Raw genomic sequence first — 27,200 nt, 5'->3', positions numbered from 1 at the left:
TCTCTACAAGATTAAAAAACATGTTAAATCTCCAAAGCGAGATTTAAGCCTCGTGTCAGGGCCTGGTGTGCTGACCTCAGGCCATGGTAACACAGGAAGGAATAGAGATGCAATGTGGTGATGTAGGGAACAAGGGCTGCAGCTTCGGGGACACCAGGCTGCCTCTGGTCTGCTGCTGGCACAGGGTGCTTCTGGGCATGGCAGGGCTCTGGGTGGGAGCCATCACCTTGTTTTGGAGGCGAAGGTAGTTTAGGAGCAGGGATGTAGGCTGCTGCTTCAGGTGGTCTCAGTGCCAGGGACCACTTGAAGTGTGTTTAGTTTAGCACGTGCTGGGCTAGCGAAGCTGGCTGGCAGTGTCAGGCAGGAGAGAAGCGAGCTGGCAGTGCCATCTGAGGAGGAAATCCCATTGCTGGCCTCATTTCAAATAGAATAAAACCCTGATTGGGAGAGCCTGGAGTGCTCCCCTGCTGCCGCATGGGGCAGATGGAAATGACCCTCTAGTGTGGCCTCCTGCCCCCCTCTCCACTTTGGGGGCAGAGCTCTCCCCCTTTAATAAGCAGCTGGCCAGTCTGCCAGAGTGGGTTCCTGAACCTACCCGTTCACCCCCAGCTCCTGGGCAAGGACTAACAAGGATGAGTTTTTGCCAAGTCCTGGCTGTCACTGTGTTCCCACCTTTGATCAGGAGTCAGCATTCCTGAAGTGCTCCATCTCCCACATGTTGTGCTGATCAAAGGCAGCTGTTGCCTAGACCCTCCCCTGAGCCCATTTACACACTACCAAAAATACTGAAACACAAAGGAAACTGAAGGAGGTGGAAGGGGTGATGGATGAAGGAGAGACTAGGCAAGGGGCAGCAGCAGGCAAAATCCTCCTCCTCAGTCTCCCAACAAAGGGTCCCTTCCAAAGCCAACGAGGCTGGTGGTAAGATCTTTCATGGGTCTGAAGAGAGATGCTGAATGTTGGCTCAGGGCACTGTGCGAAGAGGCTGGACTCTGCCTGCAACCGGAAGAAAATTGTCTCACTGTGCAAGCTTCTGCTCCATAAAGCTGAGTGACCTCCTGGCCTGCCTGCTCTGGGAGGTGTGAAGGTAGATGAGCTGCTCAGATGTCATGTATAAAAGTGCCTAGATCACATACAACTGTATGGCCTGCAGAGCACAGCCAACATCTCCCACAACTTATGGTGGGGTAATAAGGGGGAGGGGGCAGGTGACCCTCTCTTTTAAGCCCACTCTGATCCTGGCAGTTTCTGTGTGCCCAGTGTCCAGGTCCCTCATTCTCCTCTAGAGGATTGTGGATGGCCTTGGTAGGAGGAGACACATCCACTGCTCTTGAAGTGAGAGTCCCATGGGCTAGAGATGAATGAATGTTCCTCACCAGCCCATGGTAAGGGCTGATGCCATGCAGGGTTTGACCTTATGGACTATCTCCTCTGGGTTGACCTGCCACCAGCATCGGTCACTCCAAAGAGAGAGGAAGGAAGTCTGCGACCGGTATGATGGTGGCTCTGCTCCAGGGAAAGTCTGAATTTTGGCAATCGCCTTATTGTTCATGCATGTGATGCTTTAGTTCTGCTCCCCAACTCCTGTTACTCAAAGGACTTGTCCTATTTGGATTTCAAGTCCTTTCTGGATCTTTTTGCACAGCAGTTCTATCTGGTGTCTGTGGATTCTCCTGGCTGGTTCAAGCTCAGAGACCTGGGGAGAGGGGAAACCTCTCCTCCTCTTCCCCATCCTCACACCTGTGTGTTTGTTACTCTCATAACAATTTAACTTTATGTCTTTGATTTAGTGTGTTAGAAAAAACGTGTTCTCTACCCCAAAATCGTAGACAGAAAAGGGGCAGAGAATAGGACCACGGGACACATTTGCAGACCATCTCCTTAGCTGAGTTGGGTATATTCTTGTGCCCTGCAGTGAGGTCCAGCCCAGAGATGAGGTCCTTCAGAAAAACAGCTTATTCTTCTGCCCCTTCATTCGGTCCCCTCTTGCTGTGCAGCGTGAGAAGGGCCAGGTCTATCAGCCACCACATTTCCAAGCACTGGCTAACATTAAACAGAGCATTTTTTTCCCCCCCGCCTTTTTCCATACCAAAACAGGACAGTTTGCTAATATGAGGCAGGTCCAATTCATCTCTGCTACCAAGAACCAACATCTCCAGCAACCTGGAGCTGCCTAGAGCAAAAATAGGGAGGTTCAGGCAGTATTTGTAACAGTGATGTTAAGGTAGCATTACCTGCACATACAGGGCACCTTTTGGGTTGCGAGGGCACCAAACAAAGTCAGCAAGTAGTGCTGAGTCACATCCATCCCTGATTTCACTGTTATCTGTGCGCTAATTTATGCAGGTGGAAAACACCACCAGTCAAATCACAGCCCCCGCCCTCCCAGGCTGAATTTTGCCAATTATTTACGTTTAACAGAAAAGGGAGGGATTCAAAGTCTGACTGTGAGGGAAACTAAGCACTCTAGTGCCTACTGTCATCATGGGGCCTGCATATGTTTAGCACCTCTGCATGGAGTTCAAGTCCCGACAGAGCTCAGCAACATCCTGGTACCAGAACAAGAGCAGAACTGCCCAGAAAGGCTCCATGCACGAGACTGGCCCAGAAAGGGTGACCTCAGCTGAAGCAGTTCGTACCTTCCCTGTTCACCTTCACTGCTGTCCAGCCATGGACAAGGCGCTCCTGATCAGACAAGCATGAAGGGCTCCTCGGGGCTGCATTTGTCCTTCTCGAGGAGGGCTGCCAGCACGTGCCTCCACCCCCGAGGAGTCAAGGGCAGGCTGGCTCAGTGTCCCACTTGCAACAGCAGCTGTCCTGACTTGGAGTCATTGCTCTGCCTGCCCAGAATGGTAGGATTGACAGGCTGTGCTGTGACACCTGCATAAATAGGGGAGAAATTTCTCATTCCCCTTTAGACACCATAGGGGCTGCAAACCAAGAGAAACATCTCTCCAGAGTCCTCGGTAGACTTTGCATCAGGCCCTGACCTCTTTGTTATCCAACCTAGTCTTAGACAGGCTCTGCAGCAGCATCTTTCTTTCTCTCCTTCTCAACAGTGCCTTATTCCTGGTGTTTCACCTCCCAGAGAACAGCTTCAAGGCCAGCTTTCCCCTCCACCTGCACCTGCTTCTCTCCACTGAAAAATGCCCCTGACACCACACTCCTTTCCTCTAAATGTGCTTTCCAAAGTTCAGCTGCTTGGCTGCAGGCAACCCATAATACTATTTTACAGCAAGGTGACCCCTGCTCTTTAGCGCTGTGCAATTCCATGTCCGGCCTATCCAACGAGCCAGCCACCTAATGCTTTGTGACAGGCCAGCTTGTACTCACAGAGGGACCACGTCTCCCCGTTCCTGTTGGGAGTGGGATTTGACACCAACGTTTGGTCCATCTCTCCCAACCATGGGGGGACAATCCCGGTGAGTGATGGTGAAGGGCCAGCCACCACTGGGACCCTGTCTGTCAGCACCTCCAGTGCCCCAGCGTAGAACATAGGAGAACAAAAACCACCACTCCTGGTGCTCTCTCTGGATGGCAATCGTACAGGAAGTTGGCGTCTCATCACCTTTGCTGGAATGGCACCTTCCAGCTGCCTGGTGCCCCCTGTTGTTACGAAGCAATTTAAAAAACAAAAAACTCAACCAGAGTTGGGCAATATTACTTTTCTTTTGCCTCTTAATCCTGTTCCCAGCCTGGCCTCCATCAATCCCATCTGATGCTAGGGGCTCCCTCACTAGGAGCAGAGCTGGTCTCTGTCAGGACAGCACTGTTTTGAGGACAGTTTATGGCATGGAGGCAGGAGTATCTCCTATTGCCACAGGCAATGCCATCAAACCACGGTGCATAGCACCCAAGGAGCCTATATGAAGGATGAGAGGAGAAGATATGCTCGCACTTAACCCGCACACACATCCCACCTCTCTCTAGTAAATACCTGGTTCGAGAAATGATCGCATCAACAGTGGCACCATGAAAACAGCTTTCCTGTGGCTTTACATCTCATGTCATGGTTCGACTACTGGGAGACACCTCCCTCACTTGGTGGGCCCCAAACACCATTTGTTTGTGTGGATTCTCTACTGTCTAATGTGACTAAGTTCAGCCTTCAGCCTCTCCTTCACTGGGGGTGTTTAATAGATCTATTGCCTGGGTTGCGTTGCCTGTTTGCCCCAAACTCCCAAGAATGTGAAACACTCTTAGATTTGGTTGAGTGTGTTGAACAGTTCCAAAGCTAATGTGGTGTGGGAACAGTGGGCCAGAGAGACTCCTACATAGATATGCCCGTGAGATCACATTAGATATGTTTCCATGAGAAAAGAGGCTGAAAATTGGTTTATCCAAGCCCTTCACCAATCTCAGCTTTGGGTTTTGGAGCATGCTCTCTTTGACCTGCACTCAGTGAGCTATCCAAGCTGCCTGTACAACACCTGGTCTATCCCATACCCATGCTGTTTGCCTTATACCAGCTAAAAGGGTAACGATTGTCTTCAGGTCAGATTTTTCAAGCACTGGGAGCTGCTTTTCAAAACAGGCTCCTTTAAGTCTTCTCAAGCAGGGGCCCTCTTGTCTGCTAGGGGCTGGGATCTCTGAACAGAAATGAGCCTGGCCTGGAGAAGAACCTTCCTCTGTGCAGCAGAACCATCTGAAAGGGCAATTCTCCTGCCTCTCTGATAATCTCAAGTTTTGCTAGATAAAAGGACAGTGTTATAGCTTTCACAGTTGCAAAGAAAAACCTAAAAATGTGACCAAGAGGTATTCTGGGGAGCAGAAACCACAAAAAAAAGCAATCCTAAAGTCAATGTTTTTAAAGCTCTTGTTTCTCTAGCCAGATTTTTGAGAGGGTGGGAGTGGGCTAAAATCTGTCATTTTCAAAGGAGTATCTCCATGGTCTTTTGCAAAGGCCATGTCCTGTGATGGACACTGAGGCTTTTTTGCTGGAATTGAGAGTCAGCCCAGGTATCTGATCCAGATTATGGCTTTGTTAACCAGGTCTCTACCAAGCTTCAGTGAAGAACCAGTTCTTCTTTCTGGTACTAGGTAGCCCTTAGAGGATACAGCCTCAGCAGCAAAGTGCTGGGGCCAAGGCCTCAGCTGGAAGAAACCAACCCCAACTGCAGGAGATGCTATTATGAGATTGCAAGGTGGTGGAGTGAAATTGCTGCCCCAGGTAATGCTATGGTTAGGGTAGGTGAGGATGCACTGCAGAGCAGAATAGCTGGCTGTGACTGGGGTATGTCTCCATCCTTGCTGTCCGGTTAAGAGGCATAAAACAACAAAGGCTGCTGCTCTCTAGGGCCTTTGCAGCCAGCATGACCTGTATGCTGGAGCTGGACACTGCTGGCGGCTGTGAGCAGCAGGTGAGGAAGACATCAGGAGGGAAAGAGGGGGGAAACTGTCTTGGAGAGGACAGGAGTAACAAGGACAAGGTCTGGATGTGTTAGTGATGGTGTCAACATGGTCCTGTCAGTGCCAGCCTTCATCCCAAGTGACAGGCCTGACAGCCCTGCCAAGGATGAGGCAGAGAGCAGAGGTGAGAGGAGGGAGGGAGGAGGGGAAGGAGCTGGGTCCCTGGTGCTGTGACTCTTTGTGGAGACTCTGTTGTTGGGCTGGGGAGCAAGAGCAGGATCATCTCCTCCTGGGTACCCCTACTAGAGCCAGGAATGAGGGAGAGGATTGTCCTGTGCACTTTTCCTTTGGGGAGGGCACCAAATAGCCATGCTGGGAGCATTCCACCTTCTCTTGTCCCCTTGGGCACTGAGCTCGGACATTGCCCCCATGTCTTCTTGCCTGGAAAATGTGTTGTTTCCCTTGCTGCTCACTTTGGGAGAGACCATGGGCTCAGACTGGGTTCTCCAGTTATGACCATGCAGAGGGTACATCAGGCATGGAGCCAAAATGGGCTGAAAACCAGTGAGGGCAGAGCTGGGCTCTTGGTATGAGGATAAGGGCTGTGCTTACCATCCTCCTCTGGGTGTTTAGGTGTAAAGCAGGATTTTGGGCCCCTCACATTAAACAGGCAGAGCTGGGCTACAGATACACTCAAGGTACGCTTGCCCTGCAGCAACGGTGCTTAGGGTAGGGAAGAGACCTCTACATCTAACAAAGGATTTTGTTAGATATAGATAACTCAAAGGGTATTTCTTCTATGAAATATATATGTATTTTGCCTCTTTTGCCCATGAGAGCTCCTGCAAGCACAGCACCTGCTGGCTGTGTGGTGCGAGCAGACAGTAGCTTGGCTTCCAGCCTGCCCTGCTCCTTGCCAAACAAGGCAGCAGCTGCCTGCATCCTGACGTCCCCTTGGCCATCCCTGGCCGGCGGCGCTGGCTCTGGTGAGCTGCTCCTCGGAGGGAAGCCGCTTTTGCTTAGGCCTGTTACCCTGCCGTCCTCCGCTGCCTCGGTTCTGAGCGCAGGGAGCCGGGCAGCTCAGCCCCCGCGGGCACGCTGGGCCTGTCCCCCCTTGGCGCAGCCACGATGCCCCAGCGGTGCATGCTTGCAAAGCCAGCCGCGGCACCGAGCTAACTAACGGCGACGCCAGCGCGGCCGGGCACAGAGAGGCCCAGGCCGCTATCGCTCGCTGCCTCGGGCCCACCAGCACTCGGCCTCTGCCTGCGGGGACATCGGCTGGCGGGGAGCTCCCTCCTCCGGCCCCGCCGAGCAGCGCGGCTGCAGGCCCGGGCAAGGCCGCGCCGGGAATTCCGGCGCTCCTCCGCCCCGGCACAGCTGCGCCGGCCCGGCCGCCGGGGCTCCAGCGCGGCCGCTCCCCGCACGGGGCCGCGGCGGCTCCGCCGCCCCCCGCGCCGGCCTAGGCCGCGCGCCCCGCCACGCCCCGTTGCTAGGGCCCGTTGTTAGGGCCGGGTGCGGGCTCGCCCCGCCCCGCCGCGCAGGCGCGCTGCCCTCCCGCGGCCACGTGACGAGGGGTGGAGGCGGTGTCGCGGGAAGATGGCGGCGCCCAGGGGTCGGCGTGCGCGGCGCTGAGCGCGGCCGGGCCTTGCGCGGTGGCGGCGGCGCCGCCGTCGTCCTTCGCCGATATGTCGCGGCTCATCGTGAAGAACCTCCCCAATGGGGTGAGCGTGCGGCCGGGTTGTGGTCTCTGCGGGCTGGGGGGCGGTTCTGGGCCTAGAGCAGAGAGTTGGGGTGCAGAGGCTGCTTGTGAGGGGCAGGGTCCTGGGCACGGAGGCGGCGGAGAGGGGCAAGGGGAGGCCCTGGAGACAGCGGAGGTCCTAAGGGCGTTCCTGAGAAAGAGGGAGCAGAGGTTGGTGTGGGAGGGGGAGCCGGGAGAGGCTCTGAGATTGGGGGAGTCCTCAGTGGGAGCGCAGAGAGAGGCCGTGGAAGGAGGCCCTGAGAAGGGGGAGCAGAGACAGCCCCCGGGGAGGGACTCTTCAAGGCGAGAGCCGGGAGTAGCCCAGGGGAAGGGTATTTTTGGTGAGACGGAGCAGGCAGAGGCCCGGAGGGAGGGGATCCTTGGTTGGAGGGGAGCAAGGAGAGGCCTTGGGGTGGGGGATCCTCAGTCAGCCGGGAAGTAGGGAGGTGCCTCGAGAGAGGTGCCTTTGGTGAGTGGGAACAGGGAGATGTTGTGGAGGAAAGAGGGTTTTGGAGTGAGCAGAGAAGCCCCCTTGGGGATTGTGGGGGGCTGGTGGAGAGTCCTGGCAAAGATATGGTCCAGGAGGGGCTCCTTACTGGGAAGGGTTAGGGAAGTGCCTGAGGGAATAGGCGACAGGGGTCCGGGGTGGGGGTGGGCATGTGCTGGGGGAAGCCTCCTAGGAGGGGAGAGTGGGCCTCCCCTTGCAAGGAGGAGGAGGAGAGCTTGTCATGGGTATTGCCTTCTTCTCCTTCCTAGGGAGCTGGGTGAGGGTGTGTACAGTGTTGCTCTGCTGTCCAGGTTTCCCTTGGGGGTACCAAAAGCTGCCTCTGGTTGAACTGGGTGCTTGATTGTAGCAGGTAGCACTGCAGGACCTTGGGTTCCCTGAGAGCTGGGTGCATCATCTAGGCTGGGAAGGTCTTGCAGAGGGAGATCTGTAGACTTGGAGGATTCGTGGGGGAGAGGACTGAGTGTGATAGCTGAAGCGTATCAGTGTAGCCATGCTGCTCTGTTGTTTCTACACTTCAAAAATTCTTTGATAGAAAACATTTAGTTTAGACTTGTTTATAAAGCATTTCTCTAGTCATGTTGTACTGCTAATTTGTCGTCCTGTTGCATCTCTGTTTTTTCCCAGATGAATGAGAAGCGTTTTAGGAAACTATTTGCAGCCTTTGGCACGCTGACCGATTGTTGCTTGAAGTTCACTAAGGATGGCAAGTTCCGGAAATTTGGCTTTATTGGCTACAAGTCTGAAGATGAAGCTAAAACAGCAATGAACCATTTTAACAGAAGTTTCATAGACACCTCCAGAGTCACAGTGAGTTGATCTTTAAAAAATCATATTTTTATTCTTTTGAAAGTTTGTAATTGGAGATTTTTGTGCTACTAAGCGTGAACAGCTAGGAGCGAAGAGCGCCTGAAGATTTTTCTCTGCAACAAAATAGCAAAACCTGATGACAGGCCTCTGCTGGAGTCTCAAGCAGCTGTTTGACTCAGATGAGCTTCCTTCTTCGCACTAGTGGTGATTTCAGTGTTGATTGGATCAATAGTGCCTAGTTTTGAGCTCTAATAATCTGAACTTTTGAACCTGTGATTTCTTTTTGTTTATTTAAAGGCTTTCATCGTGCTCTCCTGGATAGAGAATGCAGTGATTCATGATAAACGGGATAACTTACTTGACTGTGCTTAAATGGGCACAGTAAACTTTTCTTCTCCATGTTGAGCAAACCATAGCTACACGCTTGTAAAATGTACATTTACAAGGAGTGACCTGTTCTCTGTGCCCCATCCTCCCCCTTTCTCGATGGTATACGGAAGGTTCTTGAGTAAGACTTATCCTACTGTTACAGAACTATTCATTAAAGAGCTATTTCATTCTTTTCAGGTTGAATTATGCAAGTCTTTTGGTGACCCTTCAAAACCCAAAGCATGGAGTAAGTACTCTCAGAAGCTCCCTGCCTCAGAAAAGAAGACTGAGAAACCTGTGACAAATGTAGCTCATGCGGGTGCAAAGAAAGTAAGTCCTGTTTGTTTCTTGAGGATCCGACCTATGTCAGTGACTTGGCAGACAGAGCTCTGACAAATAAAAGGGTAGCCCAATGTGTGCAGAGGAGGACAGGGTAGCTGTGACTGCTGATATTGGAGTCCTGATTTTGGCACTTTTTGCCTTAAGACCTGTGTTCCCTGTGCCCTTAAGTTATCTGAGAAGTGGAGTTGGATGTATTTTAACAAGCCTTTCTAAAAAAGATTTCTCTTTCTAGGATAAAAAGAAGAAAAATCCAACAGAAAACTTACAGGAGGTGAGTTGAGGTTGAGTTGCAATCCTTAGCTTGTGACCAGGGAATGATAAAAATAGCTACTTTTACTCCCAGCTGCCTGTCCTGCTCAAAGAAGTAAGGATATTTGGTTCTGATCCCAATTCCTGTGATACTGACAAGCTGCAGAGCTAAAATATTTACCTGCTGTCCTGAAGGATGGTTTTATCTGGTCTGCTGCTTTTATTTCATTGGAAAAGCATGAAGTAGGTTTTAGGGCAGCAGTGCCTGCAGGCATATGTGACCTACTGTGATGCCCCTGAAGGGGAAAGATTGCAATACTGTCCCTTCACCAAAGGCATGCCTCAGTGTCTCTGTTACCTGGAAAACAGCATTGCTTGCCTAAAAGTCTTTGGGACATCCCACTGCTGATACCAGAGCGGTGTTTGTGTTGGATATGTAAGCTGCTTAGAACTTGATTGATGCTTGTATGTTGTTTCCAGCTTGTATTAAGAGCAATAGTCGAGTAACTCTTTATTGTACCTATTCCAATGCTACTAATTCAAACTAGGTGTATGGTTTAACCTAGATTCATGAAGTACAGTCCAATTCCACTATAACAAACCATGATTTTGACAACTCTGGCTTCAGGGGCCTCTTTTCTTTTTTTAATTGTTAACTTGTCCTGTGAGCAAACACTGCATCCAGGTTAGCCCTGCCTGAGTCATCTGTTTTTTTTTCCTGACAGTATACAAGTTTTGCCATGTTTAAATTGTGGATTTTTTTAAAAAAAATGCTTTTGTTTCTTCTTTAAAGTGCTGTTTAAAAACAAGGTGGAGGAGAGCTGAGAGACCTTGTCACTTAAGTACTTAACTTGTGAGTCTAAAGTAGACTCCCACTTATGGGATTTTGTATTTTTTTATTTGTATTTTTTCCACTTTATTGGAAATGAGATTTTTGTCTTTGAATTCAAACTGGTAACTAGCTGTCCTATGTCTGTCTTCAATAATTGTCTTTTTTCCAAACAGCTGGAACAAGATAAAACGTTCCAGGAGTTCTTACTGGTTCACCAGAAACGCTCTCAGGTGGCCACTTGGGCTAATGACACTTCGGTGGAAGAGCCCAAGAAGGAAAAATCAAAGCCACCATCTGATTACCTCAACTTCGATTCAGATGAGTCTGAGGAACTGAGTGAGGAGGAGAATGAACATGAACCCTCTGAAGATGAGGAGGAAACCAAAGGTACCAAAATGACTGTCGCCCTTTGCTTGTCTTTGCCTCAGTGAATGTGAGGGCAGCTATACTGATCAGACCAAAGATCCACCCAAACCAGTGTCCTACCTCCAAAGAAAGTCTCTAGGAAGGTAGTTTTCCTAGCTTGAGGCTTGCTCTGTGCATGTATGGATGCCTCCAGTCTCTGGAACATGGGGAACTGTAGGAAATGTGATTTCTGATATTGAGGGGATGGCATTTGTGGTTTCTCCTGAGCCCTTAAGTCGATGTCTAGGGAAGAGTGATAGGATAAACATTATCCTTTCCCTCAATGCTCTGTTAGCCTGTAGCCACTGAGCACCAGGGCTTCCTGAGCTGGATGTAGTTTCTGTTTATCAGTGAATCTTTAATCAGTTCCTGTGAACTTGTCTGGTCTATCTTTGACTGATGCATGTTTCTGGAGAAAGGGCCCTGTTGGAGTTGATGGGAATGGCCGAAGTTCAGTATATCAGATCCTGAAAAGAAAACCAGAGACAGTGGAGCAGTGGTTTAGTAGTGGGATAACATATAGGAGATTGAGAAATCTGAACTGCAGTCTGGTCCATCTACCTTGCTAGTCTACAGTGTCCTTGTACCAGCGGTACAATGATCAGTCTGTTTTTAGACCCTTTCCCCTTCCCTTTATGGTATTTCTTATGTTGTTCTTTTGGAGTGAGTGGTGGTGACTCCGCTTCTCCTTGCAATTGGGCTTCTCCTTGGGCAACTGAAACACAGGTATGATTGGTTGACTCTTATGGGAGGTTGTTTTTGAGAAATGATCTCTTCTGCCTCCTCCTCTACAAAACTGAGCAACTGAAATCACCTTTGGGGTCAGTTTGAAGTATTTTACTGAAACTGAGACAAAAATTTAGTATGAAGTTCCTTGAGCTCCTTTCTGATTTGATTTATATGTAAAAAGTGTTGCTTTGAAAAAAGATGACGTGTCAGTTTGGAGGTGCTAAAACGAGATTGCCCTGCTATTCTCAATTCCTTTCTCCACGTATAAAGGGCAGAGAAGAGGAAAGTCATTGTAGTGATTCTGGTTGTTCTCAGTCTATGTGATTGGAGAGAGAGCAGGAATATTTGGGTGCAAGAATTCACTGTTCGTTTTTTTCTTACAGGAAAGAAAAGCCAGAGGAGGGCAGCTGTTAGGGGAGACCTCTCAGATATGGATTACCTGAAATCTAAAATGGTGAAGGGTTCCTCCTCCTCATCCAGTGCAGAAGAAGAGACAGATAGTGAAGAGCTGGAAGAGGAAAGTGAGAGTGAGGAGGATTCAGGCATGGCAGGAACCACCAGCACACACACAGGAAAAAAGGAGCAAGAGACATCTGTAGAGAAAAAGAAAAAAGGGTCCACATCAGAGGTATAACTGAACTAGTTTTTTGTCTTATCTAAAGCAGAAACCCCATATATATATTATGGGATTATATATATCTGTCAATCACTCCAAAAAAGGAGATGAGAACTTGAGGTCTGCAGGACCCCTAGGTGTCAGCTTTCTTGATTCACAGGAGGAAGCTAATAAAGTTTGCCAAGTAGCTTCTTTGTGCTTACTAAATTCTCCTTTTCAGGAAGCAGACTTCCTAACAAGTGCTGTCAGTACTCTGAACAGAGGTTTTTATTCTCCTTCCTGTATTTGTATCTGAATGCCTGCAGGGAATGCTATTCTACAGAGCTCCATATTCAGTGACTGAATTTAAGTGTATCCCAGCCAAACCTTGCACCCTCATCTGGTACCTTCTGCCCAGGCTGATGCTGTTATGAGAGCATTGCTCATTATTCTCTCTCCCACTTTTCAGCCTCCTCTTCCCACTTGCTGGGCAAGACCAGCTTGTTGTGCTATGTCTTCTGCTATTTCACAGGCATCTTCTCTTCTGTCCTTTTATCCAGCAGAAGAACCAGGTCAGCTCAGTGGAAGCCACCACACCATACACAGTGAAACTACGTGGTGCCCCACTGAACGTCACTGAGGTAAGTGGTTCCCTATGCTGGGAATTGTGGTTCAAGGGTGTTCCCAGTTTGTAACTCACTGTCTTTGCAGAGACCTGTATCTTCACGAGATGGAACTGTTCCGAGAGCTGCATGGGCAATTGGGGGAATTTTTTGAACTGGATCCACCCAGAAATGTTGCATGTGGTGTCTTTATAGTGCTTATAGAAAGAGATATCTGAAACCTGACACTGCCTGTATCCAAGAAATCATTTAAATGATTATTATTCTTCTCTGCAGCAAAAAGTTCGGGAATTCCTCTTACCTCTGAAGCCAGTGGCAATCCGGATAGGAAAAAATGCCCAGGGGAAAAAGACAGGTAATGTGTTTGTGAGTAAGGGGGATTGGATCTGTGAGTTGGAGGACCTTTCATGATCTCAACCTCTGCTCTTGTCGTCTGTGGTTCCAAATCATTAGCTTGTGCTCCAATTCTTACATGCTTTTCTGTGATTTCATAGCCTGCCTGCCCTCATCAGTACCTGTAGGATGCTGTGGGCAGAGTGATGTTGGCTGTGCTTCTCTATAGAGGCACAGCACAGAGCAGCAGGAGCTTTTTTTTTTTTTGATTTATCTCTGGAGCTTCCCTAAACATCCACCAACCATACCAAGGAAAGGTCTCCTTCTTTGAGACGGCTGCATCAGCACCCAAGGGCTTTGCTGATGTGTGCATATCGGCCACAAAGCTGCAGTGGCAGCCAAAGTGGGTCTTCCCAGGGGCTGTGATTATTGGAAGTAACCCTGTTAGAAAGGGTTTTGGAGCAGGTCCTTGGAGCTGGCAAGAAATTTGCTACATGCTGTTTTCCTTTTATAGCCTTACAGCAGACTCACCTTTTCTTTGCTGTCATGGTCTTTCACACCTGTGAAAGGCTACTTTGGCTGTTAAATTGGGTTTGCTTGGTTTGTACATAGAGAATAAGCTTTTAAAAGCCAGCCTTCCAATTTGAGATCCAACGTGGCCTTTTTGTGGCTGCATTGAAACTTTAATGGGAGCCAAATGCTTTATCTGTAGGAATCTGTAGAGGGAAGCCTGATTCACCCTTAATTAGCTAATTAGCGGCTGTTTGTTCCCCACACGATGCTCAGTTGAACCTTTGCTTCCTCCAAGGTTATATCTTTGTTGACTTGAAGAGTGAAGCAGAAGTGCAAAAGGCCTTGAAGCGAAATAAAGAATACATAGGTAAGGGCTATTTGTTCCTTCTTGTTCTGGCTGAAGTAGATGGTGTGGTGCTCAGCTGCTGAAGTGTTCATTGCTAAAGTATATCCTATTGCCTTAGTTATTTCCAGACAGATGGTGGGGGTGGTTTCCTCTGCTTAACTGACATGGGATAACCAGGTGCTGTGTCAGTGCCCTCGGAAGAAGCAGAGAATTGGCAAGAGACTGAGCTGTGCATTGCTCTTTGGCCTCGTTTTTGTCGTGTGCTTGAAGTATATCTTGCTCTAGGTATAGAAATTATACTGTTTAAATCTGGTTGGGATAGTGCAGGGGATTTGTAAAAATGATTCTGCAAGCCTGTGTTTGAATCCTGTTCTTGGCCTATTCTTTAATGGAACTAGACTTATATTTGCAAAAATCCCGTGCAGAATGGGAATATCTACTTAAAGCCCTGTGGACTGGGCTGGCAGAGATGCAAGGCCTAAAGCTCTACATCCTGGCTGTGGGAAAGGGGACCGTGAAATTGTCTAGCAAATGTTATCCTGCTTTTCTTGAAGAATGTTCTTTCTCACAGCTTCTCTGCCCCTCCCTTTTAATTTTTTTCTGTTTTTATTAGTCAGGCTGAGTTCTCCTTGAAATTTATGGAATTACTTATGTTACTAATGTAAGCTCAGGCTCTTTAAGCACTGTTATTTATTGCCTGTGGCTGAGAATGATGTGCGGCCTTGAGAAGTGTCTAATGTGCCTCTGTATGTGTTTGTGGATTAGGAGGGCGATACATTGAGGTATTCCGATACGAGAACGCCCCAAAAAAGGAAGTTGCAGCAAAAAGTGATGACCAGCCATGGCAAAGAAGGAAAAGGGATGATGAGGAAGAAGAGGACTTGTCTGAATCAGGGAGACTCTTTGTCAGAAATCTTCCCTTTACCAGTACTGAGGAGGACTTGGAGAAGGTCTTCTCCAAGTATGGTAAGCAGCTACTGTGGGATGGAGATTTGCAGGACTACGTTGTCCCCTCTTGCTGTGGATAGGGATGGGTGAAGCTATCTGTTATATACCTCTTGAATGTGCACCAAATTCTGTCATCTTTATTGCCTGGTGTCCCAGCACGTGGCTACTTGGCATTAATACTGGTGCTGTCTCCATGCTCCACGTGCTTAACTCAGTGCACATACTGTTGCGTGTCTCTACCCTCATCCCTCTGACCCAACAGGAAAAGCTCTTCCCAGTCTGATTAGAATATGATGGGTTCTAGTGGATTGGGAAGAAGAAGAAAACTGAAAGTGCCTGCTGCATGAAAGAGTCTTTCCTCATGCAGGAGACTGCTAGATGGTGTAGATAAGTGAATCTCTATGGTTATAATGCAGCCCAAAGTTGTGTTCATGTTTGATATGTCAGGTGGGAATTCCAGGCTGCCCTTTTCTAGCTTGAACAAATTTGAGTTGATCTTAGCATTAGATTGTTCTAGGGAGGAGAGTGAATTTGACTGTGGACATCTTTCTTCCTGACTTCAAGTAAATGCAGCTGCCTAGAATTTGCTTTGTTTGTGTCATAAGTGCGACTGTTCCACTTGTGTGTCAGAGCCCTGTGAGCTGCAGTGCACTTCAGATCCGGACTTGGGGGGCTCTACTGAGCCAGCCTTGTCAGTCTCCGGTCAGCAGCTCTTTACGCAGATTAGTGTCTCCCAGCCCACTTCTCCTCCATAATGTGCAAAGCTGCTCTGCCCTCCCTGGCCCCCTTCCTCCCCTCACTTTGCCAGCAGATGCCAGTTCAGAATGTTGTTGTAGCAGGTAATGGCTGTACAAGGGACATCTCTTATGGGAAGGCCTTGCCTTTTGCAGGACCCATCTCGGAGATCCATTTCCCTATAGATAGACTGACCAAGAAACCCAAAGGATTTGCTTTTGTCACATACATGATTCCTGAGCATGCAGTGAAGGCTTATGCTGAAATGGATGGGCAAGTGTTCCAGGTATGGTGATTCTTGGTTTTCCTGTGCTGTCATACTGGGGGGGAGGGCATTTGTTAGTAACGTGACCAAGTATTTGCTTCTGTGCGTTACCAGAATGGATCCTTTCGGTTCCAAGGGGGAGAGTTTGTTCTGCCCTGCTGTATGGGAAGCACAGTTGCTATGGCAGAGCAGTGCTGCTTTGAGCAGCCCTGCAGGTATCAAAGTCTCAGCTAGAGGTCATGGAAGGAGGTCTTGAGTCCCAGAGTCTATGATGTTGCATGGCTATTTTGAGTTACTGTGGTGTCATCTTTGAGCAAAGGAAAGGAAGGTTCCTTTCTTCTGCCTATATCAGTTGACTGGGAGGAAGTTTCTTGGCACCTTTCCCTTCTGTTTAGTTCATGAGCTTCTGGGTATTAATTTCAGAACTGCTGGTCCTCTTCCTTTCTTATAGGGCAGAATGATGCATCTTTTACCCTCTACCATCAAAAAAGAAAGAAAGGAAGATGCAGATGCAGAAGAATCCTCCTCCTACAAGAAGCAGAAAGAGGCCAAAGACAAAGCCAACAGGACCAGGTAAAGAGGTGTCTTGTAGTGGGATAAGAATGCAAACTGCCAAATTCTCAATTGACTGGAATGACAGTGCGTTCTTGCAGGGTTTGTGTAGATTACTAGAGTCAATAGAACACTTGTGCAGTTTTATTTCCCTTATCTCTTACCTATTTGATTGTTTTTCTTCTTTCTAAGTATCTCTAGTAGTTCAGTGAGCAGTAGAAACTCCAAGAAACCTGGTTTTCAATGACTTTGTACACGAATTGGATGCTTTGGTGTCTAATTAGTGTTGGCATATTACTGTGATTCTTCAGGGTAGTGTTTACAAATCGTTTGGATCTTTCTCCTCTGTGTGGCCATCTGTATTTCTAAAACTTGTAGAAGAATTTGAGATGTTTTCCTCTCTGGAAGATTTGCTGAAAAGAGGACAATGCTTTCAAACTTTGAGAAAGAACACAGCATTGCTTGCGTAGGCTTTGTGCTTTTAGGAAACCATGTGAAAAACTACAGATGTGTTCTGGTTGGTGGTAATGGGTTCCTCTGAGTCACCATATGAACTTCCAGCAGTCCATCTCTGTAACTGCATAGCAGTGGCTAGTAGCCTTCTAGGGAAAACGAGCTAAGCTGCCTGTGCTGTCACTTTTCTGTCTGCTTACTCACTGTTAACATCTCCCTCATCCTGTCTCTTGTGTAAGGATTTTTAACCATTCTTTCTCTCTAGCTTATTCCCGTGACTGCTAGTGGTAATGTTCAAAGCTCTGTTTTCTCAGGGCCATTGAATGGAGAAATGCCAGGGAAGAAGGGCCTGGGTGACTCTGAACCTGACTTTTTCTTTCTCTCCCCAGCTCTCACAATTGGAACACACTGTTTGTGGGGACAAATGCTGTGGCTGATGCCATTGCTCAGAAATACAATGCTTCCAAAAGCCAAGTGCTGGATCATGTGAGTTGGGTTATTGATCAGCTGAGGGACTGCAGATTGTTTTCCTCTCTGTTTCTTCACTGCCAGTCTACCTGGTCTTTTTGTGCTGCAAAAGCCTCTGTGCAGGCACAAACACCAGGCAGTCAGACTGAAAGATCCACAGTACTTTAGCCTCACTGTTGGATCCGAGCCTGACGACTCCTTTGTCGCTGGAAGACAAAATGACTGCCCCCACCCTGGGGTTGCTTGGCTGCATTTTGCATTTCTAGATGACTAGAAGCTGCTGAAAACTTACACCCTATAGTTTCGATTCTTCCTGGAAACTTCACTTTGCCTATGGGGCTATTTTGTGGCTTCAACAGCAAAACTAGAAGCTTCAGAGGAGCCAGAGTGTTTTACTTTCAGGCTCTCTGCAGAATTCTCTTTAGATCTGATCCTGAGAGCAGCAGGAGAAACAGGTGCCTAGCACCTTCCAGGGGAAGCCCTTTGCTTCTCTGTTTTGACCTGTGTCACTCTATTGACTGATGTCCTTGCCTACAGGAGAGCAAAGACAGCGTGGCAGTGAGGGTTGCTCTGGGAGAAACTGAGCTGGTCCAGGAAATCCGCCGGTTCCTCATCGAAAATGGAGTCAGTTTGGATTCCTTCAGTCAGGTGAGATGTCCAGCAGCAAAGTGGAACTGCCTCTTCTAAATGATTGTCTGATCCTGCGTCCTTAGTGCTCATGAAAATTAGTAATTAAATCCCTGACATGTTTCAGGATTGAACTCTTAGATGGGTTAGGAACTGTTCTGTCCATTTGAATACACAACTACCCCCAGAAGGGCTTAAAGTGCCGCAGTGTGACAGTTGGCTGTAGGCAGAGAGCAAGTCCTGTGCCCATGCCAGGGTGGACCTGAAGCTGTAATCTTCGTGTGTGAGCATGTGTGGAATGGAGGTTTTGTGTTGGGATGTGGATCTTGTTGATAGAAAATACATTCTAAAAGGCTGTTGGCCCTTTTGAATCTGAAATCATCAGTTATTAAGAGATTTTTTTACTTATTTTATTCTCTCTCCCCTTCCTCCTTCCCCTCCAAATGTTGCAGGCTGCTGGTGAGCGCAGTAAAACTGTGATCCTTGTAAAGAATCTCCCTGCCGGTACAAGCATAGCAGAGCTAGAAGAGGTTTTTGGCAAACACGGCAGCCTGGGCCGAGTGCTTCTCCCAGGAGGTGGCATCACAGCTATTGTGGAGTTCCTGGAGCCATCTGAGGCCAAACAAGCTTTCACCAGGCTGGCCTACTCAAAGGTGAGCATGGCACAGAGCAGGCAGCTGCCCAGAGAGCGTTCTCTAGTAAGACATCCTACCAGGCTGGTAGAAGGACCTGGAGTTTGTCCGTGTGAAGTCTTGAGGGTGAGTGTGAGCAGTTCACTTGAGTGAATGTGATACGTGATCTTGGTTAACTGTGATCCTGCAGAAAGAAGTAGTTGCTACAGATGTGAGATCCAAAGAGCTTTTGAGAGAAATAATTCTCTAGAAAGAGTCACTGTTGTTATTTTGTGTTGCTTGGACTTAGAGAGATGCCCAGTGCTTCCTTATGCATAGTGACCAAGTAGGGTGCTCAGCCTACAAACACAGCTAAGGAGAGAAGGTTGTGATAAGTCTATAGAATCCTCAGTGGTCTGGAGAGGGATTCTGTCTCCTCTTGTGATACAGCAGTGTGGTACTGAAGCCAGGAGCTCCCCTTGGACACCCTTTGCCTAGCCTTGACCTTGCTCTGTGACCTCTAGTTGACATGCAGCAGGCTGTGGTCCTGTGTGCAGTTTCACTTTGGTGAAAGAGAACTGAATCAGCTGAAAATGTTGCTCAGTTTTTCTACTCCAATTTCCCATATCAAAGTGTTTGCTGAGAACAGTTCTTTCTTCAGGCTTTGCCCTCCACTCTTTCTTCTGTGTTGTCTTGGCAGTTTCACTCAATGCCACTGTATCTGGAATGGGCTCCAATGGGTGTCTTTTCTGGGCCAGCCCCTCTGAAAAAAACTCCTGAGGCTTCAGAAGAGGAAAGGAAAGCAAGGCTGGAATCAGGTAAGAGTTCTGACTTTGAAACAGAAGCATCTCTGTTACCCTGCTCCTCCGCCTGTAAGGTGGCAACATGGAGGTTCCTGACACTTTTGGGGTGGAACTAATGTTATCTAAAGTCCTCTGTATAGTCCATAGGGGCATCTGTGTCTGCTGTGTGTTTGTTGATCCCGCATACAAATGTTGTGCTTATTCTAGTCTCTGCTTTCGTTGCTGTCTGGATGAAGCACGGAGAGTCCGTTGCTGCTTGCAGTGCACAGGGGACAATCCAGTTTGGGTTGGGCTGATGTGAACTCTTGCTTTGGCAATGGGAAGAAATTTTTATTCTTTGTCTAATATTGGCAAGCTGCAATAAGGCGGGTGGTTCTGTTGAGTGTATGTATCTCTACTTGGACAGTAGTGAGGGTGATCTAATACAGCAATGGTGCATAGTCTCCCGGCTAATGCAGTGCTGAGGGACTTGGATATGCTTGGACAGGTACTTGGATGGGAATGCAGATGCCATTATCAGCTGTGACGATGGTCCAGCCTGGACTGGCTGTTCCTTAGCTGTGGCTTGCCAAAGGATAAACCCTGTGATACCAAATTGAGTCCTACCTCCCTGTCGCTAGGACAAGGCCTCGTCTTGGCAGCAGACGTTGGGAGAGCGTTAGCTGCTCTGTGTAGGCAAGGCCCTACCCCAGCTGAGCACGTTTGTGGACGTGTGTTGTTGTGTAAGGATGCAGGCAGTGCCTGTAAGCAGCCAGGCTCGCAGGAACAACAGGAGCACCCAACAGCAGTGGATGGAGCAGCTGAATTGCCCGTGGCAGGCTGTGGGAGCCTGCACGTATTTCTTTGTGCTGTTGTGTTTCAAGCCCTGCTGTATGCTTTGTCTGGGTGGTTTCCTACTGCCCCTGCTGCACAGGCACAGCTTGCTCTCCCCACAGTATACCTCTTCCTCCCCATCCCAGGACCTGTGAAAACTAAATCTTCCCCATATATTTTAAACCTTTCAAGATTTCTCTCTTTTTTATTTTTATTTTCATTTTAAGGGTGGGGCTGGCATGGCTTTATTTGCTGGAAGCTTTTTCAGGACTGAGGTTTGGGGAGGGAGGAGGAAAGCTGATGAAAAGCATCTTCGCAGGCTGCAATTCTGCATGCAGGTCACAGGGGAGAGCTAGAGTCAGGGGGAGGTGGGGAGCCATTTTATCTCCCTGTAACCGAGACCCTCACCTCAAGATAAAGAGCTTTAAGCACAGGAGCTCCTAGAAGGCTGCTCGGGGCTGATAATGGTCTTTGCTGCCAGCGTCTGGCATCTGCTTTGGAGAGAGGGAAGGGAGGGGATGTGCAGTAAACTACTCGACCCTCCTACAATAGGGCCCCACGTGGCCGTGCATGGCTGCGTTTTACTGCGCCAGCCACAAATGGAGGCACCTTTTCATCCCTCCCCCATCTCGCTAAATCTCTTCCTTCCTCCTCTCTCAAATGAGTTTTCTTCAAAGGTGATGTTTTATTTTTTTCTTTCAGTATTGGCAAATATCCAGCCAGCAGGGGTGAGGAGGATTTGACCGCCCAGCCAAAAAGGCTTGGGCTGCATCATGTCAAGGGGCCAGGGAGACCAACCAAATGGAGCCATGTGAGGAAGAGCAGCTCTTGAGAGGGAGCGAGGGGTCTTCAAACGCCCTTGAGCCAGTGTGGGCTCCCTTCAGGTGGAACGAGAGGGAACTAAGCCTATAAAAATCACAGAGGGGAGATGTGTTAATGCCAAAGGGAGATGATTAGCTTGGCCCTCCAGAGCACAGCATCAGCTGTGCTGTAGGGAGTGAAGTCAGTCTGAAAGACGAGTTATCTAGCAAGTAAAGGAGTTGGTGAGCCAAAGGAGGAAATCTCATGTCTACTTTTTGATGTCTAATAAGGTCCTAGTCCCACTGCAGCCTTTGCTTCAGTGTGGGGACTAACAGCCCTTTCCTTTCCCTGCCCTTCTGTGTTTGTGAAATGTGTAGCCACCCAGTAGCTCTGAGGCCTCTTGGTTGTGTTAAGTATGGTCAAAATTATTAAGTCATTCTAGACACTTGGAAGATGGAAATGAGTGGATGGACAGTGTCAAAGAGCAATTGCCAACGTCTCCTTCCTTAATAAGGCAAACCACAAATACCAGCAGGCTTGCCTAATTGATCAGCGTTAAGCCCTCTACAGTAGCCAGATTTCTGTTAACTTCCCCTACTTTGGACAAGGCCTCAGAACTGAATAGTGGAGCTTAGGTGTCCCAGAGAAAGTTGTTAGGCTGAATTGCTGCTTGATTTCTTGGCTTGGTGTGGCCCAGTGTGTTCAGTGGGATGCGCTGAGACCTGGAGTGAGCTGCTGCATACTAAGACATCAGGAGAGGCTGCATGTTTTAGTAGATAAAGCTCAGAGTCAGCTTAGGATCATCCCACCCCATTGCTGGAGGTAGAGCTGGAAGTCCTCAGCAGGGGAGGTTGGAGCATTTTGGTCTGTACAGCAACTGGCAGATGCTGGTTTTTCTCCTACTTTTGAGTTTGTGGTGTAAGGGAAGTCTCTGATGTTGGCACTGATGATTTTCAGTACTTCGTGTACCTTGGCTGGCTCTCATTTCCCTTTCTTGCCCCTCTCCATCTTTGTGGCCTGCCATGCCTCCCACTTCCTTGCCTGTTAAACAAGGATGTGAAAGGGCCTTCTGGGGAAATGTGGGTTTCTTCCTCCCTCTCTGCCTGGCCTTTCCTTTGTCCCTCTGCTTTGAGGCAAAGGCACCTTGCATAGTGCAGCAGGTGTCTAGATTTGATGTGAAGGAGCTTGAGTGCTGGGGAAGAAAGTTCATGGAATTGTGTATTTGAAGAACAGACAATATTTCAGTTTCCACAGGGACATGTTCACGTACTGTATGTTGAGTCTGCTTTAGTCTGTGCTCACCTAAGAAGAGCCAGTAGAGAAGTGGCTTGTTCTGCTGCAACTAGCAGCTGGAACAGAGGGCAAATTCATCCAAAATTTGGCTTTGCTACATCTTGCAGCGTTGGGTTTGTTTTCTCTGTATCAGGTAATGACACTGACACAACTATAAAAGGCTCAGAGGTAACAGCAGCACAGGAAGAAGAGGAGGAGGAAGAAGAGGAAGAAGAAAGCATTCCAGGGTGTACCTTGTTCATCAAAAACCTCAACTTTGCCACCACAGAAGACACGCTGAAGGAGGTGAGCCATAAGCAAGCAGGAGAGACTAGGTTTTGCCAAGCACAGTCTGCTCTGAGGAGCAGGAAGGCATTGAGTCTGTGGTTAACGACCAGGCTGTGATGCCTGTTGGAGTAGAGTCCTTGATCCCTGCACTGGCTTAAGAGCAAGTGCTCTAGTTTTCCGCGAAGTGGAAGGGGCAAGCTGCTCTGCAGCTTGTGGTGAGGACGAGGTGTTTAAAGGAGTTAACTTGCAGCCAGTGCAACCTTCTAATGTTGGAAGGGAGATAGCTGGATTATGCTGGGACTGAGGAGCTCCACTTCTGGGTTTTAGGCATCGATTAGACAAACATGTCTGAAATGGTTCTGATGGGGATTAATTCCATCTTGGGACAGTTGGAAGCGAACAGAAATTTTCAAAGACTCTGCACCACCCATGCTTTCTGTAATGCTTCTCCTTTGGACCATCACTGCTGTAGCTGTGATATTGCTTTGTGCATTAATGTGTCTAATGCATGATTTCACTGTGATGCATTTTTCATCTACATTTTTACCAATGTTGAGCTCTCTGTTACTTGACAGGAGAGACTGTGCTGCTTTACTTGAGCAAGGAGAGATACTGTAGCATTTCTAAAACCACGTGGGATGTTACTAGCAGAGCTAGGAGAGTTCTAAAAAGCTAGCTTAATTGCCCAAATACCTATTAGTTTGTAATCTCCTACCTGTCTTTGAGTCTGAGCAGTTTGTGTACCCTCGCTCTCTGTTAAGGGAGACTTCTTCCTCCACTCAGGACATGGCAGCAAAACAGATGTCCGAGCTGTCTTTTTTTTTTCTTATGGATAGAAAGTAAGCTTGGTTTATGTGTGGGTGCCAGCACATTCAGTCTGTATTGTCATTCACGGGGCCCAGACAGACAGGGAGCAGGAAGAGCTTGAGTGATTTGTGGTCCCAGTACCTTGGCAGGTGTCCCAAGCATTTACCTTCATAAGAGTAGCTTGGAGACTTTGATCCAGATGACAGCAAAGCCGGCAACATACAGATCCTGGGGCTCGGCATGCCTCCACATGCTCTTGGCTGTGTGGCAGGTGCCAACACTGCCAACACTCTCCTGCAGGAAACAGTCAGAAATAGAGGAAATCAGCTATACGAACCAGTGCCCATACCAGCACCTCGTGCCTTGGTTCTAGAATACGCCTGCCACTGCAGGGCAGCCGTTGCTATCTTGCAGTCCTTCCTTCGTGAATTTGGAAGGAGCAGTCTAGAATATTGCATCCATGGCAGTCACCCACCCCCTAAAGTCCATACCTGGATGAAGGTGTTTTGTAATCTATCATGTTCCTCCAGAGCTCTTCCAGGTCCCTGCACAGTTGCTGAGGAGTGGTGGAGAATTTCTGGGAATAAATATACATGGATTTGTATAAGAGTGTGTATGTGTTTGTATATCTATTTATATTAGTATAGAAACAACTTTATAAGAAAAGACACAGCTGCACGGACTCCTTGTTAGGTGTGTGCCGGGGGGGGGGGGGGAGGTGGGCTTGTGAGTGTGTGTTCCTGGCTCTGGAAGAGGGCCACATTGTCACTTGAGTTGTAAGCCTTTGACAAAGAGAATTATGTCACGTGTCCAAATTCCTTGCAGACATTCTCCAAAGTGGGAGCTGTGAAGAGCTGCACAATATCCAAGAAGAAAGACAAAGCAGGTACTTTAGATGTTGCTGTTCAATTCCTTCCCTCGGCTGGTTGCTGAGGGCTCAGGTGTGGCATTGCTTTAGCATTCATCTGGCAGAGTGTTTGTCTGTCGTTGGTGAAATCCTTAATATGTCTAGAAGTATGCCTGTTGAAATGGCTGAAAACAGCAACCAAAAATACCCCAGGGTTCAGTCTAGAAGGTTAAGCTCAATTGTGGGATGTGTGGAGATGTGGCCTTCTCTTGAGATCAGGATAGAGAAGGCAGCTCCTTCAGGATCAGAGATGACAGCAGAATGAAAGTTGAATGGAACCAGTGCGCTGTGCTGATTAAACTTGTGCACGAAATACTTTATACGCAGTAGCGACCAGGAGCTTCGAGGATGTCTTGTTGAATACTCTACTGAGTGTAGTTTGCCTTCTGCCTGCCTCCTTTGAACCCCAGCGTGCTGCAGTGATGAGTAGTTGTCTGTTGTACCGACTGTGCCTGGCTTCTAGGTGGTTGAAGGGGAAGGAGTTTGCCTAAGGCAAATACTGACTCTACGATCCATGTCTTGTTCCCAGATTTTAAAGTAGGGAGTTACACAGCTTTATGAGGATTTGCCTTAGGAAATGGCTGTACAGAGCTCTTCTTGCATGGGATACTTGAAAACTGAGCTGTTCAAAGAAAAAGGCGGGAGGGGGTGGGGAGGCATACTCATGACCACTCTGCAACGCTTGAACTTAGGCTGATCTCATTCTCCTTTTCAAAGTGATCTGCTTCCGTCACTGCAGGGTGGTCTCTGTTAGACGGCTGCCACTAAAGTTCTGAAGTTGGGAAATGGATGTTTTGTTTTTGGTTGTGGGTTTTTCCTTTCCTTATCCATGGACTTTTGAAACAGTCAGCGCATTCCTTAGAAGCATGGTGCAACTGAGGGTGCTGCCAACTTTAGGTGGTTCAAGGAGGAACTAAAGGGCTGTGCAAGAGAGGTCTCATCTTCCAAATAAAGATTTCTTTATTATTCCAAATAAAGTCCTGAATATACTAAAAAAAAAAAAGGCATGTGTATCCATAATAGGATCACTCACTCTGAATAAGAACAATGGCTGTTTTGCAGGACTTGTAATTAATGTTTTATTTAATGTGGATGCACTGCAATTAGGCAAAGCAAAAATCTGGTCTGCATACAGCTTCAGTGATGCCTTGATATCACCAAAATGAGAAAGCCCAGGCTGTTCAAAGAGAGCATCCATTCTAGAGCAGTGTCTTGTTCAAAATCAGTCAGTGATGGGTGAGCTCCAGCTTAGTATCATCCTTGATTCCTACTAATTTAATGAGTTTCCTTTCTTTTGCAATAGGTGCTTTGCTTTCTATGGGCTTTGGGTTTGTGGAGTACAAGAAGCCAGAGCATGCTCAGAAAGCCCTACGTCAGCTCCAGGTAAGCTTAGGTGTTAGTCCAGATTTCTTTGCACGGATGACGGGTAAAGGCTTGGATGAACAGTGAAGTTCAGAATCTAGCCAAGGATGTCAGTAGTTTGAGTGATACTGTACTGATGGAGCAGTTTCTAAAATGGACTAGGCCTGCGAGGGAAGAGGCTGTGTAAGGGACAAGACCTCATGCAGGAAAGAGTTCTCTAGTAGTGATCCAGTATAGAGGCAGCAGAAGGTGTAGAATGCCAGAAGTTTAATGAATTTGTTCTGCAAGGTTTCCTTTGTAGAGGTGATAAAGATCCAGGCCCCAACGAACAAAGAATTAAATACTGCTTAGTGTTTAGTGCTGTGCAGTTTACGATTGTATCCTCTGTGAGTCTGCCATTGCTCCAGGTCTTTTAGCCATATACCTTCTCTGTGCCATGTGCTGCAGGGTTGGGCTGCACGCCAAAGAGAGGAAGAATCATTCCCTCGTGTTGCTAGAAAAACATATTTGAACCATTCAGGAACTACTGCATATGCTTGTATAACCTGTGTGCGTTCAGTGACCACAGACCATGAATCCCACCTTAAACAGGTGGTGATTGCGTATTCCACACTCTGCATAGTCTTACAGTAGATGAGTGAGGAGAGAAAGCAAGAAAATGAATATTTTGCAGAGGGAGTGGACAGTGAGTGAATAGCAGAGCTGCAGGTTCCCAGTGTAATGGCCTTGCATATTGTGCGCTGTCAGGACTGATTAGACAAAATGCTGTTTGTTTCCTATGCTGAATCTCAAAGGTGCGAGAAGCAAGAGATGAAAGACTTTCTTGCTGTTTTGGCTACCAGCTACAAATGAGACATCCTTGCCTCAGTCCAGGAGAAATAGGAAGTTAGTTCCTGCCTTGAAGAGTTTGCAGTGTAGAGGGAGAGGTAATGGTAGCTCAAGTGAAGTGACTTGCCTTTGCCAATTTAGTGGTGGAGCTGAGGCTGATGGACAGCTAGATCAGGAATGTTGGCTGCTCCTTCAGTTAGTCAAGCAGTCTCTAACCTCATATCAAAAACCTTACCTTGTATGAGTGTGTTCAACAGAGCACTTTGGCATGGGGAGGGAGCAAAGATTTGAAATTCTGTGCTCATATTCTGGAAGTCTGAAAGCTGTTGGGACTTCAGTGTTTTTCTGTTTATTTTATTTTGACTTTTAGGGCTGCTCTGTAGATGGCCATAAGCTGGAAGTGAAAATCTCAGAGAGAGCTCTCAGGTAAAGCTGTGTCTCTCCTCTGTACTGTAGTTAAGTTTAAACTGTGGTAGTTCTTGTTCTGTTCTTCAGGTCTTAGATAGCATTTCCGCATCGTGAGGGCTGTGATCAGTAGTGCTTTGATTGCTAAACACATCAGCCTTTGTAATGCTATACCAGGAATTGCCTTGCTTAGTCTTACTTGGGGGAGGAAAAAAAAAACAGTGATGAAGAATGATGCAAAGATGTTAGCTCAGCTGTTTTCAGCAGTAATTGGTGTATTCTTGAATAAAACCCATAAGCAGCATGCAATACTGCAACCCGAAAAGTGAGTCTGAACTAGGCACATGACACTTCTCTACAGTCAAGAAAAAGGCTCCTCTAAAAGGTGTCTTTGAGTTGGTACCTCAGGTGACTGACTTTTCTCTAGAGGAGCTTTTTTTGCTGTTGAGTAGAGAGTGACTCTGAGGATCAATAGAGGTATCTGCAGAGCTTCCAGAGAGCTTTGGAGAGTTAGGAG

At 47.9% G+C, this 27,200-nt stretch overlaps 1 protein-coding gene across 4 annotated transcripts in view; it reads left to right on the top strand.

The window, feature by feature from the left end:
* The first annotated feature begins 6,943 nt into the window (after positions 1–6,943).
* RBM19 (RNA binding motif protein 19) overlaps positions 6,944–27,200 on the top strand; it is a 105,117-nt gene continuing 84,860 nt past the window's right edge. For 2 of the 4 annotated variants that reach the window (XM_062589954.1, XM_062589952.1), the window contains exons 1-20: positions 6,944–7,070; positions 8,220–8,402; positions 8,970–9,101; positions 9,346–9,384; positions 10,368–10,581; positions 11,712–11,956; positions 12,484–12,564; positions 12,823–12,901; positions 13,688–13,759; positions 14,504–14,704; positions 15,577–15,707; positions 16,138–16,259; positions 17,081–17,177; positions 17,697–17,807; positions 18,239–18,439; positions 19,098–19,215; positions 22,241–22,392; positions 24,007–24,067; positions 25,392–25,471; positions 26,649–26,704. In XM_062589954.1, the coding sequence (XP_062445938.1) occupies positions 7,035–7,070; positions 8,220–8,402; positions 8,970–9,101; positions 9,346–9,384; positions 10,368–10,581; positions 11,712–11,956; positions 12,484–12,564; positions 12,823–12,901; positions 13,688–13,759; positions 14,504–14,704; positions 15,577–15,707; positions 16,138–16,259; positions 17,081–17,177; positions 17,697–17,807; positions 18,239–18,439; positions 19,098–19,215; positions 22,241–22,392; positions 24,007–24,067; positions 25,392–25,471; positions 26,649–26,704 (2,411 nt within the window). In that variant the 5' untranslated portion in view covers positions 6,944–7,034. The remainder of the gene's footprint in view (positions 7,071–8,219; positions 8,403–8,969; positions 9,102–9,345; positions 9,385–10,367; positions 10,582–11,711; positions 11,957–12,483; positions 12,565–12,822; positions 12,902–13,687; positions 13,760–14,503; positions 14,705–15,576; positions 15,708–16,137; positions 16,260–17,080; positions 17,178–17,696; positions 17,808–18,238; positions 18,440–19,097; positions 19,216–22,240; positions 22,393–24,006; positions 24,068–25,391; positions 25,472–26,648; positions 26,705–27,200) is intronic. The other 2 variants (XM_062589955.1, XM_062589956.1) reach the window with 2 other exon arrangements.

Source organism: Rhea pennata, chromosome 17 (genome assembly GCF_028389875.1).
Source record: "Rhea pennata isolate bPtePen1 chromosome 17, bPtePen1.pri, whole genome shotgun sequence".
Taxonomy (NCBI): domain Eukaryota; kingdom Metazoa; phylum Chordata; class Aves; order Rheiformes; family Rheidae; genus Rhea; species Rhea pennata.
The sequence above is the reverse complement of the archived record's forward strand: the minus strand, read 5'-3'. Positions and strand labels throughout refer to the sequence as shown.